The 22023-nt window shown below is 47.9% G+C and overlaps 2 protein-coding genes across 2 annotated transcripts in view; both read right to left on the bottom strand.

Moving 5' to 3' along the window:
- The window catches only part of JAML (junction adhesion molecule like), a 37791-nt gene extending 25088 nt beyond the window's left edge, over positions 1-12703 (bottom strand). Inside the window, exon 1 of the mRNA XM_079787769.1 lies at positions 12335-12703. The gene's annotated coding sequence lies outside the window, so the exon portion shown is untranslated. The remainder of the gene's footprint in view (positions 1-12334) is intronic.
- A 2244-nt stretch (positions 12704-14947) lies between these two features.
- Positions 14948-22023, bottom strand: part of MPZL3 (myelin protein zero like 3) — a 30453-nt gene continuing 23377 nt past the window's right edge. Inside the window, exons 5-6 of the mRNA XM_079787772.1 lie at positions 19743-19803; positions 14948-15705 (exon numbers count right to left, since the gene is read on the bottom strand). Coding sequence (XP_079643898.1) covers positions 15679-15705; positions 19743-19803 — 88 coding nt within the window. The 3' untranslated portion in view covers positions 14948-15678. The remainder of the gene's footprint in view (positions 15706-19742; positions 19804-22023) is intronic.

Genomic DNA, 22023 nt, shown 5'->3' on the forward strand with positions numbered 1-22023 from the left:
TAAGGGGGGCCTTCACAGCATGCCATACCTGTAGCACATCACCTGGGACCTCCACGGAGTCCCAGCAAGCAGCTCTCGGAAGCTCCCCACACACGGCACCATCTGCACGGAGAGGTGGTGCTCGCTGTCCATGACTAACACCAACCACATTCCGTCTACACGCCTGAGGGCAGGACCACCGGGGAAAGCTGCCACAAAGACCATCAGCTGGAAATCACCTTAGATTCCCCTGCAACTGCACCCCGCCATTGTCAGAGGAAACCAGCAACCCCCAAAGGACCCCGGATCTGATCACCAAACTCAAGTCACTCAGAGCCACACCCAAACCATTTTCAAACAAACCCTAGGAACTGTGAAAACCATCTGATGAATAACAGAGCCATTCAGTTCTAAATACTCAAATGCATCACTCGCTGTATAAGCGAACAAAGAAGCATGATTTAATGAAGAAAAAAAAGCACAAAGTGAATCTTTTAAAAATTATTGTCCCAGGTCAGATCTTCCATTAGCTAATTCTTTGATCTTTGGGAAATCAATCTATGTATGTCTCTTCCTTCACAGTAAAGGCTCGGACTTTTTTCGTTGTTGTTAATCCTCACTCGAGGATATTTTTTCCATTGATTTTTAAAGAGAGTGGAGCGGGAGGTGGGGGGGAAGGGAGAAAGAAAGAGAGAGAGAAACATCGATGTAAGAGAGACACATTGATCGGTTGCCTCCTGCAGGTGCCCCAACCGGAGCAATTGGGGTAAGGGTTCAAACCTGCAACCCAGGTACGTGCTCTTGACCAGGGATTGAACCCGTGACCCTTTGTCGGCAAGGGCCGACACTCCAACTACTGAGCCACCACAGTAGGCAAAGGCTCGGCCTCTTTTGCCCCCCTCATTAGTGTAGCACCCACTAGACATCGGTAGTCAATATGCAAGAAACCAGAGCGCGTTCCAGCCAGGTGTTTAACGCTCAAGCAGCCCCATGAGGTGTTACAGAGGAGGACACTAAGGCGCAGACTGGTGGGTGACTTGCCTGCTAACACACACCAAGTGGCAGAACGAGGACTCGAACACGGGCCTCTGGCCCAGCGCCCGCCCCTCCCTGCACCTTCCTGTCTGGGAGAGGAACCAACATTCCGGGCAACTCTCCTCTGAGCGCAACCGGCTCCCCGCTTCAACGCTGTTCCCCCCCTCCGCCTCGTTAACGGGCTCCTCGTTCAGACCTCGAGTTAAATGTCACTTCCTCAGGGAACCCGCTCCGACCACCCTTCCTAGGTCAGAGGCCTGGGCCCAGGTTTTTTTGTTTTTGTTTTTTCTTTCTATTCTGTTGTTGTTTTTAATACTTCTTTACTGTTGAAAGTATTACATACGTCCCCTTTTTCCCCCATTGGCCCCTTCCATTCCGCCCCGCCCCCCGCCCCAGGCCCTCACCACCCCACTGTCTGTGTCCATGGGTTATGCATAGATGCATACGGGGTCTTTGGTTGATCACCTCCCGCCCACTCACCCTCCCCCATCTCCCCTCCAAGACTCCGCACTCTACTCCATGCTCCCACGGCTCTGGGTCCACTCCGTTCATCAGTTTATTTTGTTACTTAGATTCCTCATATGAGTGAGATCATGTGATGCGTGTCTTTCTCTGACTGACTTACTTCACTTAGCATGAGACTCTCCAGGCCCCTCCATGCTGTCTCAATAGGCTCAGTTTTTAATAGCGCTATTGATCAATCCTCTAGCACAGTGGTCGGCAAACTCATTAGTCAACAGAGCCAAATATCAACAGTACAACGATTGAAATTTCTTTTGAGAGCCAAATTTTTTAAACTTCAACTTCTTCTAACACCACTTCTTCAAAATAGACTCACCCAGGCCGTGGTATTTTGTGGAAGAGCCACACTCAAGGGGCCAAAGAGCCGCATGTGGCTCGCAAGCCGCAGTTTGCCGACCACGGCTCTAGGGCATTTGTCACCATTCTAATGATCCATTGCTGTGTATGCTTGTTTGATTAAAGCCTTGCTCTCCAGCCTCACCCATCCAAGACTATAAGCTCCAGGAGAACAGCGCTGTGCTGTGTGCCGCCCCTCCCAGTGCCCGCATGGGGAAGGCCCAGGAGGGCCGGTGGCCACTGTCCCAGGAGGCAATGGCACAGGGCCAGGGACGCGCTAGTCAAGTTTCAATGTCCTAGTTAGTTGGCAATTACTCAGAAATTCCTATCACATATACAGGTGTCCCAAAAATGTATACACACTGATTTCTATTACATTTTGAAAACGAAACGTATTTTAATAAACGCTGCCTTTATAATTATTCTATATATATATATATATATATATATATATATATATATATATATATATATATCACATATGTATATGATAGGAATTTATTTTTTTCTCTTTAGCTTACTTTTTCCCATACACCCCCTCCACCTCCACCCACCCCCATAATCACCAGACAGTTGTCTGTGTCCATGAGTTCCTTCTGTTTTTCCTTTTTGCTCAATCCCTCATTCCCCCTGCCTTCCCCCACCTCCCAAGAGCTGTCTGCCTGCTCTCTGTCTATGAGTCTGTATTTTGCTTGTTATTCAGTTTGTTCATTCGATTCCACATAGTGAGACCATATGGTATTTGTCTTTCTCCGACTGGATATTTCACTTAGCATAATGTTCTCCAAATCCATCCAAGCTGTCGCAATGGGTAACATTTTCTTCCATTTTTATGGCTGAGTAGTGTTCCATTGTGCAAATGTACCACAGCTGTTTTATCCACTCATCTGCTCAGGGGCACTTGGGCTGCTTCCGAATCTTGGCTATTGTAAACAACGCTGCTATGGACATAGGGGTGCACATATTCTTTCAAATTAGTGTTGCGCGTTTCTTCGGATAAATTCCCAGAAGTGGAATCACTAGGCCATAGGGCAGTTCCATTTTTAATTTTTTGAGGAACCTCCACAGTTTCCCACAGTGGCTGCACCACTCTGCATCCCCACTAACAGTGCACAAGGGTTCCTTTTTCTCCACATCCTCACCAACATTTGTCGTTTGTGATTTACTGATGATGGCCATTCTGACAGGTGTGAGATGGTACCTCACTGTCATTTTAGTTTGCATCTCTCAGGTGATTAGTGACCTTGAGCATCTTTTCATCTCTATTGGCCATCTGTTTGTCCTCTTTGGAGAAGTGTCTATTTAGATCCTTTGCCCATTTTTAAATTGGATTGTTTCTTGGTGTTGTTTTATAAGTTCTTTATAAATTTTGGATATTAAGTCTTATCAGATGTATTATTGGTGAATACCGGTATGTTCTCCCTTTCGGTGGGCTATCTTTTCATTTTGCTGATGGTTTGCTTTGCTGTGCAAAAACTTAGTTTGATGTAGTTCCATTTGTTTATTTCTTCTTTTGTTTCCCTTGCCTGAGGAGATATATCAGAAAAAAATATTGCTATAGAAATGTCCAAGATTTTACTGCTATGTTTTCTTCTAGGAGTCTTATGGTTTCGAGTCTAACATTTAAGTCTTTATTTCATTTTTAGTTTAGTCTTGTCTTGTGTGTGGTGTAAAAAGGTGGTCTAGTTTCACTCTTTTGCACACATTTGTCCAAATTCCCCAACACTATTTACTGAATAGACTGTCCTTTCCCATTTATGTTTTTGCCTCCGTTATAAAATATTAATTAACTGTAAAGGTGTGGGCTTATTTCTGGGCTCTGTATTCTGTTCCATTGATCTATGTGTCTGTTTTCATGCCAGTGCCAAGCTGTTTTATTTACTACTAGAGGCCCAGTGCACGAAATTTGTGCACTGATAGGGTCCCTAGGCCTACCTGGCAATCAGGGCCCATCTGTGGGGCAATCGGGGGGGGGAGCCCCCACTGGCACCCGCCTTGGCTGGCCTGGCGCCACCCACTCACCAGCCCCACCCCCTGCCACCACTGCCAGTCGCCTCCCACAGAGGGAGCGACCAGCAGGGCACTCGCGGGGAGCCCCCCACTGGCATCTGCCTTGTCTGGACTGGATCTGTGGGCTGGGGGCAGCTCCTGCATTGAGCGTCTGCCCCCTGGTGGTCAGTGTACATCATAGTGACCAGTTGTTCCACCTGTCGTTCTGCCGTTCAGTTGATCTGCATATTAGGCTTTTATTATATAGGATGGTATTGCAGTACAGTTTGATATTAGGTAGCATAATTCCTTCAAGTTTGTTCTTCTTTCTCAAGATCGCTGTTGCTATTCGGGGTCTTTTGTGGTTCTGTATAAATTTGTGGAATATTTGTGATATACACCCTGGTGTCTTGACGGGAATTGCATTGAAACTATAGATTGCCTTGGGTAGTATGGACATTTTAAGGTGTAATTCTTCCTATCCATGAACATGTATGTTTCCACTTATTTGTATCTTTTTCGGTTTCTTTTTTCAGTGTCTTAGTATTTCCCAAGTGCAGGTCTTATACATCCTTGGTTAAATTTCATTCCTAGGTATTTTATTCTTTTTTAAGCACTGAAAATGGAATTGTTTTCTTAGTTTCCCTTTCTAATAGTTCATTATTGGTGTATAAAAATTATTTCTGGATATTTCTTTTGTATCCTGCTACTTTACAGAATTCATTAATTAGTTCTAGTATTTTTTTGGTGGCATCTCTAGGGTTCTCTATATACAGTATCATGTCATCTGCAAATAATGACAGTTTTATTATTCTTCCTTTCCAATGTGGATGCCTTTTATTTCATCTTCTTGTCTGATTGCTGTGGCTAGGACTTCCAGTACCATGTTGAGTAAGAGTGGTCAAAGTGGGCATCCCTGTCTTGTTCCTGATCTTAAGGGGAACACCTGTTGTTTTTGCCCATTGAGAATGATGTTGGCGGTGGGTTTGTCATATATGGCCTTTATTACATTGAGGTATGTTCCCCCTATTCCCACTCTTCTGAGAGTTTTTATCATAAATGGGTGCTGGATTTTATCAAATACTTTTTCTGCATCTATTGATATGATCATGTGGTTTTTATCCTGCATTTTGTTTATGTGGTATATCACATTTATTGATTTGCAGATATTGTACCAAACTTGCATCCCCAGAATAAATCCCACTTGATCATGGTGTATGATCTTTTTAATGTATTGCTGGACTCGGTTTGCAAATAATTTGTTAAGGATTTTAGCATCTATGTTCATCAGATATTGGCCTATGATTTTAATTTTTTGTAGTGTCTTTATCTGGTTTTAGAATTAGTATCATGCTGGCCTCATAAATGAGCTTGGGAGTCTTCCCTCCTCTTGAATTATTTGGAATAGCTTGAGAAGGATAGGTGTTATTCTTTGAATGTTTGGTAAAATTCGCCAATGAAAGCCAGTGGTCCAGGACTTTTGTTTGTTGGGAGTTTTTTTATTATTGTTTAATTTCAGTATTTGTATCTGTCTATTCAGATCATCTGATTCTTCCTGATTCATTTTGAAAGACTATGTTTCTAGGATTTTATCCATTTGGTCCAGATTGTCCAATTTGTTGGCATTTAGCTGCTCATAATATTTTCTTACCAGCGTTTGTATTTCTTTGGTGTCAGTTGTTACTTCTCCTCTTTCATTTCTCATTTTATTTTTTGGGGTCCTCTCTCTTTTTTCTTGTTGAGTCTGGTTAAAGGTTTGTCAATCTTGTTTATCCCTTCAAAGAACCTGCTCTTGGTCTCACTGATCGTTTATATTGTTTTTTTAGACTCTGTTTTGTTTACTCTGCTCTGATCTTTTCCTTCCTTCTGCTCACTTTGGAAATTGTTCGTTGTTATTTTTCAAGTTCCTGTAATTGTCAAGTTAGATTGCTTATTTGGGCTTTTTCTTGTTTCTTGAGATAGGCCTGTAATGCTATGAATTTCCCTCTTAAGATTGCTCTTCCTGTGTCCCACAGATTTGGGGTAGTTGTATTCTTATTTTCCTTTGTTTCAAGGTATCTTTTGATTTCTTCCTTGATCTCATTGTTAGCCCATTCATTGTTTAGTAAAATGTTAGTTAGCCTCCATGTCTTTGTGTGTTTTTCAGTTTTCTTCTTGTGATTGATTTCTAGCTTCATAACATTATAGTCAGAGAAGATGCTTGATATTTCAATTTTCTTAAATATTTTGAGACTTTTATGTTCCTAACATGTGGTCTATCCTAGAAAATGTTACATGTGCACTTGAAAAAAATGTATATCCTGCTGCTTTGGGGTGAAATGCTTTGAAGATATCAATTAAATCCATTTGATCTAGTGCATCATTTAAAGCTGCCATCTCCTTGCTGATTTTATGTCTGGAAAATCTATCCATTGATGTTAATGGGGTGTTAAAATCGCTACTATAACTGTATTACTGTCAATCTGTCCCTTTATGTCCATCAAGATTTGGTTTACATACTTAGGTGCTCTATGTTGGGTGCATAGTGTTTACAAGGGTTATAACCTCCTGCTGCGCTGCTCCCTTTATCGTTATGCAGTGGCCTTCTTTGTCTCATACTATAGGCTTGCTTTTAAAGTCTATTTTGTCAGATATAAGTATTGCTACCCCAGATTTTTTTTTCCTTTCCATTTGCATGAAATATCTTTTTCCATCCTTTATTTTTAGTCTGTGTCTATCTTTCGTTCTCAGGTGGGTCTCTTGAAGACAGCATATATATGGGTCTTGTTTTCTTATCCATTCAGCTACCCTATGTCTTTTGATTGAAACATTTAAGCCATTTACATTTAAAGTGATTATTGCTAGGTACATATTTACTATTATTTTACTTTTTAACTGTGTTCCTGTTTTGTTTTGTTTTCTTTTTCCTCTTCTTCTCCTTTCTCCTCCTTCCTCTTTCCTCTTCCTTCCTCCTATCCCTCCTCCTTCTTCTTCTTAAAGCAAGCCCTTTAACATTTCCTGTACTACTGGTGTGGTGGTAACAAATACCTTTAGCTTTTGTTTTAGACTAAAAAAAAAAAACATTTCTCTCTTAATTTTAAATGATAGCCTTGCTGGGTAAAGTAGCCTTGGTTGTAGGTCCTTGTTTTTCATCATGTTGAATATGTAATGCCAATCACTTTTGGCATGAAATGTTTCTGTTGAAAAATCAGCTGACAGTCTTATGGGAGTTCCCTTGTAGGTAATTAACTGCCTTTCTCTTGTGGTTTAAGATTTCTCTTTGTCTTTAACCTTTGGCATTTTAATTATGCTATGTCTTGGTATGAACCTCTTTGAGTCCATCTTGTTTGGAACTCTCTGAGCTTCTTGGACTTGTGTGTCTTTTCCTTCACCAGGTTAGGGAAGTTTTTAGTCACTTACCCTGGGCTCTGGTTATTTCTTTAAATAGTTGTTAATCCCTTGTTCTCTCTCTTCTCCTTCTGGTATCCCTATGTTGTGAATGTTGTTACACTTCACATCCCAAAGGTCCCTTAAACTATGCTCATTTTTTTTTTTTAATTCTCTTTTCTTTTTACTCCTCTGATTGGGTGTTTTTCCCTACCTTGTCTTCCAAATCGCTGATTTGATCCTCCACTTCATCCAACCTATTGTTTATTCCTTCCAGTGTATTCTTGATTTTGGATATTGCATTCTTCATTTCTGACTGGTTCTTTTTTGTGGTATCTATGTCCTTTTTCATGCTGTTGATCATCCTGATAATCATTACTTTGAACTCTTTAGCAGATAAATTGCTTGGGTCCATTTCATTTAGCTCTTCTCCTGAAGAATCCTCTTGTTCTTTCATTTGGGGTCTGTTCCTTTGTCTCCCCATTTTGGCTGCCTCTTTGTGTTTGTTTCTGTGTATTAGATAGATCTGCTATTAAGTGGCCTTATATAGTAGGTGTCTTGTGAGACCCACTGGCACAGTTTCCCTGATCACCTGAGCTCTGGAATGCCCCTTGTGTATATAATGTGGGTCCTCCTCTTATAATTGAGTCTTGATTGCTATTGGCCCATTTGTGCATGGGATCGCCCATTTGTGCATTGGCCCATTTGTGCATGGGATCGCCCCTCTGGCTGGCTGACTGTGATGCTCAACCCTGACCATGGTGTGCAAGCTGCTGTGCAGGTGCTGATCACACAAAGCGGAGTTCCCTCAGCAGGGTTTGGTGTCTGCCGAGATTTCCCTGCAGATATGCTGCTTGTGAAGCTTACTGGATCCCTGTTCTGTTGTTGTCTGAACCACCAGGTGTATTGGTTCTGGGCCTTTTTAGAGAGACTCCAGTGCACGCCAATTTCAGACACTGCCTGTGACTGGCCCTGGGCAGCCTGTTTGGAGCTACCAGTGATGCACAGCTTGTGGCTCCCTCTGCTAGGCCTGGTTGCGTGTGGAAAGCACGAAGCTGCGTACCAAGCCTGGCTTTCACCAGCACCAGGCCTGGGGGCAGGTCAGCAAGTGTTTCAAAGCTCACGGAGCTCTGCCTCCACCCCCAGGCTCCGGCTGGACTTAGAGCCTCTGCTCACTCCTCGGCAAGGCATAGCTCCCTACGGGGGAGAGAGGCACTCCAGGAGGTGGGGCTATTGCTGGCCCGCAGGCTATGTGCATGGACCAGACGGCCCTGCCCAAGAAAGATGGCTTCTACAGTACAGAGGAATGACTCAGCACAGGGATCCTGGGGGCTGACCACTTAGCTCTCTCCCCAGAGCCACAACCTCAGACTCTCCTCATGCAGCTCTAGTCCACTCTGCCCTCCCTCTGCCAGAGCCCAGGGTAAGTGACTATAAACAAAATTTGGGGCATTGGCCCTTTAAGAGGGTGTCTGTGTCACTAACCATCTCTCCCTAGTGGACAGAGACCCCACTGCTTTTCACAGCTGGATGCTACGTGGGCTCCTTTCCCAGTTCTGGGGCTCTAGGCTGGGGAGCCTGGCTTGGAGTTTAGACCCCACATTTCTCGGGGGGAACGTACTGCAGCTGAGATACCCCTCCAGAACTTCAGCTGCTGCCCATGCAGCCCAGCCAGCCCTCTTACACCTCTGCACTTCTTCCAGTCTCAACGTGGCTCCTGCAAGTGCTTGGTTATATGGCTTCTCTCCAGCTAGTCTTCAGTTGGTTATTCAGGATGATTACTCTATAATTTAGGAGTAATTCCAATTTGGTGCTGGGAGGAGGTGAGAGTAGCTTCCACCTAATCTGCCACCATCTTAGTCTGCCTCAGGAATTTCTGAATACACATGTGTGTATATATAAATTCAGGATTATATATCTGACTAATAAAATTCTGAATTTTACGTGCGGGTTGAGGGTGCAGACCCTCAAAAATCCAAGTATAACTTTTGACTCCCCCAAAACTTAACTATTAATAGCATTTTTATAACATACAAAGTATGTATTAATCAACTGTTTATGTTATTAAAAAGTGCTAGTAAAAATAAGAAAGAGAAAATATATTTACAGCTCTATACATATTTATTTTAAAGACTACATATAAGTGGACCCACACAGTCCAAGTTCATGTTGTTCAAGGGTTAACTATTTATATACATCAGCCCTCAAATAACCTCATTTTTTCAACATCATTTCATTTATAATGCTGATTTTTTTAAAAGTGATTCCCACCTGTCCACTGTGGCTCAGTGGTTGAGCATCAACCTATGAACCAGGAGGCCACGGTTCTATTTCCAGACAGGGCACCTGCCCAGGCTGTGGGCTCGATCCCCAGTGTGGGGCGTGCAGGAGGCAGCCAATCAATGATTCTCTCTCATCATTGATGTTTCAATCTCTCTCCCTCTCCCTTCCTCTCTGAAATCAATAAAAATATGTATATTTTTTAAAAATGATTTCCAGCCAGGGCCACTGTCGGTGAAGTTTGTACTCTCCCCATATCTGTGCAGGTTTTCTCTAGGGAGTCTGGTTTCCTCCCACATCTCCATTGCCCCACGCTGCGTGGGTGGGTGTGGGTGTGAGTGGTCCTGTGATGGGAGGCTGTCCTGTCCAGGGTGGGTTCCTTCCTTGCCCGTGAGCTGCAGAGAGAGACACCTGCGACCGGAACTGGGGAAAGTGAACTGGGAAGTAATTATCTTACCAGTTTTTGTTCATCTTTCCTAAACGTATGTACAGCTCACTTTTACTTCAATGTTTAGTATCCGAAGTGTTCGGGTCTTTAGTTAGAAGTTTGGTGATGCTTTTGTGAGTAGGGATATGCTGTAAGAATGTAACTCTTGGTTATATCAATCTACAGAAGATCAGTCTCAGTATACATCGTTTCCTTTAAAGTCACAGTTTCCAAGAACTTATTGATGACAGGAAGTAAGGATATACGGTATACAAAATAAATCTCAGTCTTTAAAAATCCAGCAAAGCATTCAGACGCACCTTAATAATAACAGACTCCCTTTGAATTCTCACCTTCTACCCTGCTTCCTTCTCCACAGACTGACTGGGCTCCTCAGCAGAGAGTAAGTTATCTCCTTTCTTGGCTAAATGTTCCGACCTGAGCTCATGGCTCTTGCACTTATAATACCTGGCAAATATCTGTCACTCCTGGGGAGCTGTAACTCGGGATCCACTTTCCTATTATTAATCGTGTAGGGGATTAATATCTTTGACCCAATTATGACAGAAAAAAAATCTTCAGAAAAGAGACTCAGAACAGTAAGACCCCACTCCGGATGTGGAGAGAACCCCCACATATTTCATTACCAGACAGAACCGGGAGAGGTGCTGTCTCAGAGTGCTTGTCCCGCGTAAGGACAACCAACCACCGAGCAAAAGCAGCTGCTGAGCCTGCCCTTGCCCAGCTGTCCGCCTGCAGCTCCGCGTGCCCTCAGCGACCCGTGGCTGCGCCTTCGGGGGCTCCGATGGTGTTAGATACATGAGTCCACGCAACAACCATGAGGCATGAACCTCTTAAAACATGTCCTCATTTTCCCTATTCAGACCATTTAATGCAGACTGATGGGTTACAAGGCTTCTTGCAACACAGTCTGGTTACACCCGTCAACTCCCTACTATAAGTGAGGCAGGAGCAGGAGCAGCTAGGAAAACTCCTGGCAAGTGGGACGGGGAAACTGAGGCAAGATCGTTAAACAATGCCAAACAATTAACACTTTACAGTTCCCTAACCAAGGCCACTTGAGAGCAAATGTTTATCCCTCCCCTCCCTAACCAGAGAACACAGAGCTTAAATCACGCTGGTCAGGCAGACAGATAACAGAGACCCAATTTATGCCATTTGTGCCAGCCAAACCCAAGGACAGATGAAGTCAGGGGAACAAATAACCAAAACAACAACAATTAGAGCCAGACAGACCCAAGATAGGAGTAAGGCAGTGAAACCGACCAGAGAATAATGCCACACTCCCCTCTAGGCTGTTGTGAAGTAGCCACATTTCGAAGGACACTCCTGGGAAAGATGACCGTTCTGTAAGACTCTCCCGAGACCGCCCTAGGACTCCACCAGCAGAAGAAAGATAAACACCCTCAAAACAAAGCCCAGCACGGACTTTGGAGCCTGCCGGCCTTTTCTCGGGCGTGAACTTTTTACTTTCTTTCTCCTAAACTCTAAGGTCCCCACAAGCCTGGCTCCCTGGGGTGTAGCAGGCGGCAGCAGTTCATCCCAAGCTGAACCTGTCTCCACGCCCCCCTTTCCTGACTCCCTGTGAGCGGCAGCAGCCCGGCGTGGCTCACTGCTGTCGCTGTGACTGGTGTTTCCCGGCGAATTCGCGCAGCCGGGCGTGGCTCGCTTCTTCCCTGCTCTCCAGGGAGCTACGCACAGCCCCGCCCGGCTCTCCCGTTGCTGCTTCTACCCACCCTGAGCCTTCCTGTCTCACTGAGCCCGCTTTAATGAACACGCTCTCACGATCCCCTGGACTCGCGCTGTGAGGTCTTCCCCGAACCCACACCCTCCAGGCCAGCCTCAGCAGACCCGCTCCCCGTCCGGGGGCAGAAGGGGACCTGGAAGTCATACTCCTGCTCACCCGCCCGACCCGGTGACCCACCCCTGCCACATCAGTCGTTCCCGAGGCCAGGGCTACACAGGGTGACCAGCACGCACAACAGCCTGGCTCTCTTGCGAGGTCTGAGTCCCTGGCTTCTTAGGGTTAAATGTTCGTCTGTCTCGGGCTGAGAGGGAGCAACAGGGAAGGAGTCTGCCTGCAGCCGCAGGTGTGTGGTTTTCTGCATCGAGTTGAACTTAAAAGCTTATCGTCACCATGTACTCTCTTGTTAAGAGCAAACCTCACTCCCCTTTTCGCTGAGATCTTCACAGAAGTCACTCTCCACTGCAGACAGGCAACTGCATCCCCCCCGCCCCCCCCAGACGACCTCTGATGGGCCCCCGGAGCCTGAGGTCTGTGATCGAGGCCCCGCCATCCCAAAGGGCTGCCGCTAAGGTTTCAGCTCCTCCGGGGAAGGAAGTGCAATGCTGCTCAGGAAACACAACGCAGCCACTTACCGGGACGAGGCCGCCCGAGTGTCTGACAGCCAGCCGCTCCCGCAGCCGCGCGGCTCTGATGCAGCCGGCGCCGGGAGGTCCGGTCAGGGCAGGCAGATGCGTGCGTCCCGAGGTGGCCGCGGGCAAAACAGGAACCTCTGCGTGCAGGTTCTGCTTTCCGTCCTCTGGCCCGTTACCCCGTTTTCATGAAAGCTCTCCGGCCGATCCCACGGAGAGCAGCAGCGCCTGCCCGGCCCTGCAGGGGCCCTCCGCCGGTCACCAGCTCCCCGAGGGGGTCCTGAACGGCGTCAGGCAAGCAACCCTGAGAAAGCAGCCAGCCTCGTGCAAACAACTTTCAATACATTTAAGACGAACACAAACCGTGTTTAAAACATGCCAACCTCTCTGACTTCCCCCTCGACACCCAGTGCCCGCTCACCACCCACCTGCCCGCTTCCGCTGCCCGCACGTGGGACAGCACGTGTCTCCGAGGCCCGGGGTGCCTTGCACGCCCAGGTAAGAACTCAAGGCTTCTTCGCTTCAGGAATCTTTTCTCTTAAATCACCACTTCCCAATCAGTGTTCTCGGCGCACAGGCCTTCTCCCGGCCGGGCCCGCGGGCCGCACTCAGCACGCTTGTTCTTTGCCACGCGTCCTGCGCTGCTTAAAAGTCATCGAGTGCTTGCTCTCCTCAAGGACTCTGCTCCGCGGGGCCCAAGACGCGGTGCTGGGAAGCCAGCGTTTTCCTAATCGCCCGCACGGCCCACTGAGACACTGGCCGAGGATTTAAACCCTGAACCTTAGCAGCCGCTCCAGCCCCCGAGCGGCCTCGCTGCCCCGCGTCCGTGCAGACCTCGCCGGGAGCAGCTCAGAGGAGCCGCTGCTGATGCTGGAAACCACAAACCTGCCCCTTTCACAAGGCAGCCCTCATCTCACGTCACTGTGCGCCAGCGAGTGCCGAGACGGTCATTAACTCTGATGTGGCAAAGAGATCAAGGGCTACGGTGTCTGCGCACACGGCACATCCTCCTACAAAAACACAGAAACAAAAACCGCACTGAGATGGCAATTCCAGTCCGACAGGCCGCACGGGCCACGGATGGAGCTGCCTCTTCTGGCCACGAGGTGTGCGCAGTGCGCCGAGATGGCAGCCCGGACCGCCCGTGGCCCTCCCCACCGCCCCCTGGGACCCTAACGGAGTGACGCCCAGAACCCAGAACCGGCCGCCTCGGGATGCGGCCCCAGTTTTCGGAGCCCCGTGCAGAGAACGGACTGCTGCCCAAGAAGCCGCCGGCCGCGGGCTGAGTAAGCTCACACCGACGGCACCGAGAGCTCAATGCACAAAGCGCATCAAGTCACGTGCCCGCACAGCAGGACTTCCTCGGCCAGAGAAAACTGCTGAAGGCCGTAAGCCCCTGCAGATTGCAGGATTAACTCCTGTTCTAGGCCAGCCTGGCTCCCAGCGTGACCAAAACCCGTGGGCATCGGGAAGAAAAGAAGAGGGAGACCAGCACCCAGGCCAGGTCAGAGCCGCGGGTTGAAACCAGCCCTGCCCACCTCCCGCCCTGAGGAAGCGCTGTCCAGCGGCCCTGCTCACGCCGGGAGGAAGCGGGCGGCCTGCTGTGAGGGTCACAGGCCCCGGCAGCAGCCTGCACCTCCAGCCTGCTCTCCCCCATGAAGGGCGCTGTTGTTCGTCATTTCTGAAGGAAGGAACTGGTTCAAACCACCATCAAGGCCACAAAACAACACGACTGAGGAACCCCGGCGCCCTTGTCTGACGTGACAGACACAGCACACGGGAACATGCTCCCCACAGGCCCGGAGGAAATGACAAGCAAACGCAGTGAAAACGGGTTCCTCCTTCAATGGGATGTGGATCCGGCGGGGTCCCGTCACCGCAACTCGTTATCGGAGGAATGAGGACCCACAGGAAGGCCGCCTCGCCGTGGGATCTCTACCTTCCAAGCTCCCAGTGTCCCCGGGACTTGTCCAACCGGCCCACCAGCTGGGCCTCTGACCACCACCTCCCCAAGCAGCCCCGGACGGAGGTGTCACCGCTGGAAATGTGAACGGCAAACCCCGCCTCACCTCTTCGACCTCCTCGCCTGACCAGGGTCCATCGTGATGCCTATGACCCAGCCAGACGCTCACCTGTGGACTAGGGAACAAAGGAGGGCGGGCAGGTCCAAGAGGCAGCGCTAACGCCCACAATTTTACAACCAGACCTGGGCAAAACCGTCCCCGTGGCTTTTCCTGCTCCCGCAGTGCGCGACACTGCCCGTCCCAGGGACACCCCCGCCCCCTGCGCGGCGCGTGGAGGGACGCCTGTGAAACGAGGGAGGGAGGAGGCCTCCTTTCTCCATCAGAACCCAGACCTGAACCCATCCCTCCGGTGCAGGGGCTGCCCTGTGGTCCTTCCTGACGGGCCAGCACGCTCCCTAACGGCTTAGAGAAACCCCAATGGGCGTCGGTAGGAAACGGGGCGCTCTGAACGGTTTCAGGAGACCAGAAGGGAGAGTGTAGCTTACGCACACCACCACGGCCTTATCTCGCGTGTTACACACACCGTCTGTCAGTGCCTCATCGCGCGCAGACGTGGGGCATTTTGGAAAGCAAAGACGCTCTGAAGAAGGGCTCGGGTGGAAAGAGCATTTCATTGTGAGTAACTGGTGAAAGCACCCTACAAGTCCCCAGACTCTGCTGAAGGGTTTTCCTGCCTCGGATCTTAAAAGTCAAGCAGGAAGCCAGCGGTAAGAGTGAAATGACACACCGCGTGGCAGGCCTCCCTCTGCCTCGCCGCCTTTACTTGGCTGTAAACTGACGGCGCCGGGAGGCCGGGGCAGAGCGTGGCTCCTGGTCCGAGCAGCAGGGACACAGATGAGCGCGAGTGCACGCCGTGTGCTAACTCACAGCTGGAATGTTCCCGGAGAATACTGATCCCCAACACGCCCCACCCGCAAGCACGTCGGGACCGAGCTCCATTTCCTTCCAAATAAAAGACTCTGGCATCAGCCGTGTGGCTAACGTTCAGGTTCTCCCTCAAATAACGGGAAGAGAACATGTAATACATTCAAGAGCAAGGTGAAATAAAGTCTCTTTCTCCTCAGGAAAAGGATCCCTTCATTCAATTAGAGGATACGTTATTAAAGGGGGTCGTTAGGAGTCTCTTCTGAAAGTTCCTGAACAGTTTATAAATACAACAAGAAATCTCGTCAATCAGTAAATGGCTCCTAAAGTCTTTACTGATGGGTTCCAGAACCCTCCATCACAACTGTCCGGTCGGCTCCACTCCTCCGAGAGGCTTCCGTGCCGGCAGCAATACTTCTCTGTGATTTGCCGATTCTTCCTACGTTATGCAAACTTCCCTCAATACGTGTCTTCATAGTCTGAATCCTGGAGAGGAAGGAACAGCAGCTGTGGTGAGTATGGGAAGTATAATAAGTCAGAACTTAGCCAATGGCCACACATTAGGACCCCCCAAAGGAACCCAGTTTGGAGCAACATCAACATGAGGTGGCACTGGCTCAGCACACCTACATTCCCATGGTCTCCTGGCGAATTTCTGCTTTGAAACCCTAAGCGTTTCCTCTTCCTCGGTGAACACTTTCTACAACCTCAGCACTCATCGAAAGGTGCGCGAAGGCTGCAGAACACGCAGGGCTGTGGCTGGCGCTTAGGCCAGGAGTCAGTCTCCCTCTGAGTTTCACTCCCTTGCTGGCTGTGACCTTGAGTCACACTCTTTAACTTCTCTAAGCCCATTTCCTCATCTGTAAAATGGGGATAATAAAAATACTGACATGCCGAAACCGGTTTGGCTCAGTGGATAGAGCGTCGGCCTGCAGACTCAAGGGTCCCGGGTTCGATTCCGGTCAAGGGCATGTACCTTGGTTGCGGGCACATCCCCAATAGGGGGTGTGCAGGAGGCAGCTGATCGATGTTTCTCTCTCATCGATATTTCTAACTCTCTATCCCTCTCTCTTCCTCTCTGTAAAAAATCAATAAAATATATTTTAAAAAATAAATAAAAATAAAAAAATACTGACAGCACATAGAACAGCTCTGAGAACTGAATGAGACGATGTCTGTAAATCACTAAACACTGGCCTGGCTCTTGGTACGCTAAGCACCCGTATTCCAACTTGTACTCACTGCTTTGGACTTCAAGTGGGCTGATTAGCGCTCCCCGGCACCTCACTTCTGCAGTCCATTCATCCTCCTGCTCTCCTAGGTGACTGCCCCATACCTTCCCCGCTCCCAGACCTCCAAAATCGCCTCCTCAACTCCCTTTGCAGCTGGTGATCTTGCTTCCCCCCTTCATGGGAACAGAGAAGCAGTTGGTAGTGAACTTCCGCAAGCTCCCATCACCATAGTTACCGACCACCTGCATCTAGACCCACCTACTTGCCCTTCCCAGCTCTGCTGAAGGATATACTCGCCCTGCTCTTATCTAAGCCAACATCTTCACTGGGGCACCAGAGCCTGGAGTCCTCCAGGGTCCTTACCTCTCAAGGGCAGAGCCTATTTTTCCTTCTCTGCCACTTCCTCTCCTTTCGCGTACAAATGTGCTATCATTTCTCCCATCTTAAAAGGAAAGCAACTCTCCACACACACCTCCCTCACCTAGTGCCCTATTTCGAGGCCTCCCTTCACGGAAAAAACCCATGAAACACTGTACGCCCAGTGTAACCAGCAAATATCCCTGGTCCAACTTTCACCTGACTTTTCCCTAAAGCTGCTCTGGCCAAAGTCACCCGTAACCTCCACAACCCCAGGTCATCCAAGAATCAACGCTCATGTTACTCAGCCAACTCGGGAGCAACTGGCACCATCGTTCTCTTTTCCCTTTTCAAACACGCTCTTCACTGGCTCCCAGGATTCCACACTCTCCTGGTCCTCCCGTACCTCAGTGCACAGTCCTTCCCAGCCTCCTTTGCGGATTCCCCTTCCTCTCCCCACGCTATCCGCCTTGGAGAACCTCAGGCCTCAGGCCTCTCTATCTATACTCATTTCCCTGTGGCAATAGCTCTCCGAGCCTCTATCTGCTATTGACGCCTACATCTGTATCGCCAGTCTAGATCTCTCTTCAGAACTCCACACCTAGATAACCAGTTTCCTACTCCACATCTCACCTTGGGTGTCTAACAAGCATTTCAAACTTAATCTATCCAAACTCAGCTCTGGCTCTTCCTCCTAAAGCCTGTGGCACTCTCAGACTTGTACATATTAGAAAACAGCAACTCTATTCCACTACCTGTTCAAGTCCATAACCTTGGAATACTCCTTGACTCCCCTCATTCTTTCATATATATACACACACACACACACACACACACACATATATATATATATATATATGACCCACCAGTAACGCCACTGGCTTTACCTTCAAGCTATAATCAGAGCACAGTCACTTCTGACCACTTCTACCACCACCACCCTGATCTGAACCAACACCCTCTCCTCTCACTGGCATTATTGCTAAAGTCCCCTAACCGGGCTCACTGGCTCCTTTGTGGTCCCTTACCACCTATTCTCAACCCAGACACCAGAACGAGCCTTTTAAAACATACATCAGTTCACAGTCTGTCAAAAACCTCCAATGGATTCTATGTCATTAAAAACAAACATCCAAAAGTCATTATAATCCCTACAACGTTCTATAAGATATGACATCATGTCTCTGAAGAAAAACAGGGGTGGGCAAAGGAGGTTTACTGTTGTGAGCACATAAAACAGTTTATTCTTGTATTGTTATTTATCTATTAAGTATGATAGTATTATTATTTTTTATATTCTTACTTATGATTTATCTGTTAGGTAATGATGGCTGGTAATTTCAACAATGACCAACAAAAGTGGAAACTTAAACATCCTGGGGGGTGCCAGAAGGAGAAGAGAGCAAGAAATTGAAAACCTATTTGAAAAATAATGACAGAAAAGTTGCTTAACCTGGTGAAGGAAACTGACATACAAGTCCAGGAAGCACAGAGAGGCCCAAACAAGAGGAACCCAAAGAGGCCCACACCAACACACATCACAATTAAAATGCCAAGGACTAAAGACAAAGAGAGAATCTTAAAAGCAGGAAGAGAAAAGCAGTTAGTTAATACAAGGGAGCCTGTATGACTGTCAGCTGATTTCTCAACAGAAACTTTGCAGGCAGAATGCCAAGGCAAGAAATATTCAAAGTGATGAGAAGTAAGAACCTATAACCAATCAGACTGTTGGCACCCCAGGAAATGTTGCTCTCACTCTGATGGGGACACAGTTACTGGGAGGCCTCAGAGGTCCCTGAGGAGGGACTTCAACCTCCTCAGTGCAGAGCTCAGTCTCCTTGGGAAGGAAAAGAAGAGGCTCCGGGCTGACGTGTGGTGGGAAGCAGAGAGGAGCCAGCGTTTGCACCGTCCACAGTCACGTACCGATGTGATGGAGGTGTCACACGGGCTTCCCTGACAAGATGAGGGTTGTGCACATGCACTGCCCCATCAATGTCGTTATTCAGGAAGATGGTTCTTTTGTTGAAATCAGAAGTTTCTTGGGGGGGAAATACCCCACAGGGTTCAAATGGGGTCAGGCATTGCTTGTTCAGTATCTCAAGCCCAGAAAGATTAGTCGATTCTTGAAGGAAATGGCATTGAACTTGTATCAAATTCAGCTGCTTTGATTCAGTGAGCCACAACAGTTAAAGCAAGGAGATCAGAAAATGTTTGGGTGGTATCTGTTTCTTTAAAAAGGACCAGTTCCGCAGGCTGGTAAATAAGATCTAAGTTGTCCAGCTATAGAAACAGCAAGATGCCATATGATTCCTCAGACGTATTTGCAATATTTTAAAGATGCAATGCCTGGCCGGCGTGGTTCAGTGGCTAAGCATCACGGTTCGATTCCAGGTCAGGGAACATGCCTGGATTGTGGGCTCGATCCCCAGTGGGGGGCATGCATGAGGCAGCCGATCAATGATTCTCTCTCATCACTGATGTTTCTCTCTCTCTCTCCCTCTCCCTTCCTCTCTGAAATCAATAAAAAAACGTTTTTTTAAAAAAGATGCAGTGAAAGCCAGGTATTGAAGGAAAAAACCCAAGGGTCTGCAGAAAAGTTCGATTAAGGGCTCTGGATGCAGCCGGTCGAAGTCTCCTAGAGTGACCACAGGGCAAAGGACACCCCTCCCCCCGGCAGCAGGTCCCCTGTCACCCAGCGGAGACTGCTCCACGGAGTCCCTACCCCAGTCCAAAGCCACCACTCTGTGCCCAGGAGACAGAAAACAGAAAACAACGGTTAGAGCTGAGGGAGCCCCTTGAACCCTAACAGACCTCAGTTACCACCATGCTCTGGACCTCCCGCATGACCCTCTGCAGCCACCGAAGGCAAAGAGTCCCCATAAATGAGCCAAGAAGTGACCCAGGAACAGGGCACAGAAAAAGGGCGTGGCTTACCAAGCACTCGGCACAGCGGACGCAGAGCCTCGCCATGCAGTCATCCTCCTCTTGGTCAGTGCTGCAAAACAGGACACCCCACCCAAAACCATCACTGGCTCTGTTCGGCACAGCAGGCACAGCACAGGCACTGAAGGGACAGCTCGGCTGTCAGAGCCAGCTCTGCCCCTATCGGCAGGGTGAGTGGGCAGGTTACTTCAGCTCCGGGACTGTTTCCTCATCTATAAAATGCAGATATCAGCCCGGCCGGCGTGGCTCAGGGGTTGAGCGTCGACCTATGAACCAGAAGGTCATGGTTTGATTCCCCATCAGGGCACATGCCTGCGTTGTGGGCTCTGTCCCCAGTGTGGGGTGTGCAGGAGGCAGCTGATCCATGATTCTCTCTCATCATTGATGCTTTGCTCTCTCTCTCCCTCTCCCTTCCTCTCTGAAAGCAATAAAAAAGATATAATTCAAAAAAATTATTGGCTTTAAAAAATAAAAATAAATAAATAAAATGCAGATATTACATCTATGCTTCAAGCATAGTGGTTAGGAGTAAATAAAAAAATAAACACACATCAAACACATACCACAGTGCCTGGCACAAGTAAGTGCTCAATAAATGGGAGCTGGTCACAGCCACTTCTTTAGAAATGTACTGAGCACCAGGCATGCCTGAGGCCTCGTGCTGGCAGGGGACGAGGACATGATAAAGCACAGCTCCTGGGAGTGTCCCGGCTCCTGGGGGGAGAGGCCTGCTGAACCGTAGCAAGCACACTCTCATACAAGGCGATAGAGGTGTGAACGAGGCTAGGGTCACTGCTGCAGCAGCAGAGGAGGGAATGGCCACTTCTCCCTGTGAGACTCAGGAAACTCAAGAGAAGGGACATCTCCACTGGGTCTCAGAGAATAAGGAAGAGTATTCCCGGCAAAAGAGAGAAAGAAGGAGGGGACCCCAGGGGAGAGAGAAGTGTGTGGCGGGGAGACAGGGTGTGCCTGAGTACAGCTTGTTGAGAGAATAGAAGAAGCTCGCTGTGGCTGGAATGCAGAGCGAATGACGAGTGGCAGGAAACAAAGTGGCTGTGGGAATTCCACTGATTTTGAAGGAATGAGGCCTCTACTTCAGAATTTATATTCAGAACCAAAGGATCGTATCATCTGATTTCCAGAGCAGGAAGCCAGTACCTGCTATCAACCCCCAATCTTTCCCCAAATCCACACCCCAGGTTTCACTTTCAACCTCCTGTCCAGTACTGCTCCGCAGAACCAGCCTCTTCAAGAGGAGATTTCAGAGAGAGAGTGGCTGTTATCAACACCCAGGGAACAGCTGTGAACCCAGGAACACCAGACCTCAAGCAGCATGAATACGCAGACTCGGATGAGCTCTGCACCCTCTCACAGAAAGGTCAGATTTTGCCAAGGAAAAGGAGAGAGAGAACTACATAAACAGATAACCAGAGAAGAGAGATCATAGGGAGACAAAGAAACAGCCCACATATGAAAGAAAAGGAGGCATTACCAAAAATGAAGTAAATGAAATGGAGGCAAGTAATATGTCAGAGAAAGAATTCAGAGAAATGGTCATAAGGTGGCTGAAAAGAATGGAAGACAAATTCAACAATATGTGTAAGAACCAAGAGGAAATGAAAAAAAAAAAAACACAAGAAGAAATGAAAAATGACATCGCTGCTATAAAGAACTCAATAGAAAGCATCAACAGTAGACTAGAAGAAGCAGAGGACTGCATCAGTGAACTAGAAGACAAGGTAGAAAAAAATACCCAAGCCGAGCAGCATCTAGTAAAAAGACTTAAAAAACAGGAGGAGAGCCTAAGGCAGTGGTTCTCAACCTTTCTAATCCCGTGACCCTTTAATACAGTTCCTCATGTTGTGGTGACCCCCAACCATAAAATTATTTTCGTTGCTACTTCATAACTGTAATTTTGCTACTGTTAATGAATTGTAATGTAAATATCTGTGTTTTCCGATGGTCTTAGGCTCTACAGCAGGTTATAGAACCGCTAGCAGGGTCGCCTAAGACCATCGGAAAACACAGATATTTACATTACAATTCATTAACAGTAGTAAAATTACAGTTATGAAGTAGCAACGAAAATAATTTTATGGTTGGGGGTCACCAGAAATGAGGAACTGTATTAAAGGGTCACGGCATTAGAAAGGTTGAGAACCACTGGCCTAAGGGAACTTTGGGACAACACAAAACGAAACAACATCCTCATAATAGGGGTGCTAGAAGGAGAGGAAACTGAGCAAGGAATAGAAAACCTGTTTGAAGAAAT

The sequence above is a fragment of the Cnephaeus nilssonii genome, assembly GCF_951640355.1.
Source record: "Cnephaeus nilssonii genome assembly, chromosome: 13".
NCBI lineage: Eukaryota > Metazoa > Chordata > Mammalia > Chiroptera > Vespertilionidae > Cnephaeus > Cnephaeus nilssonii.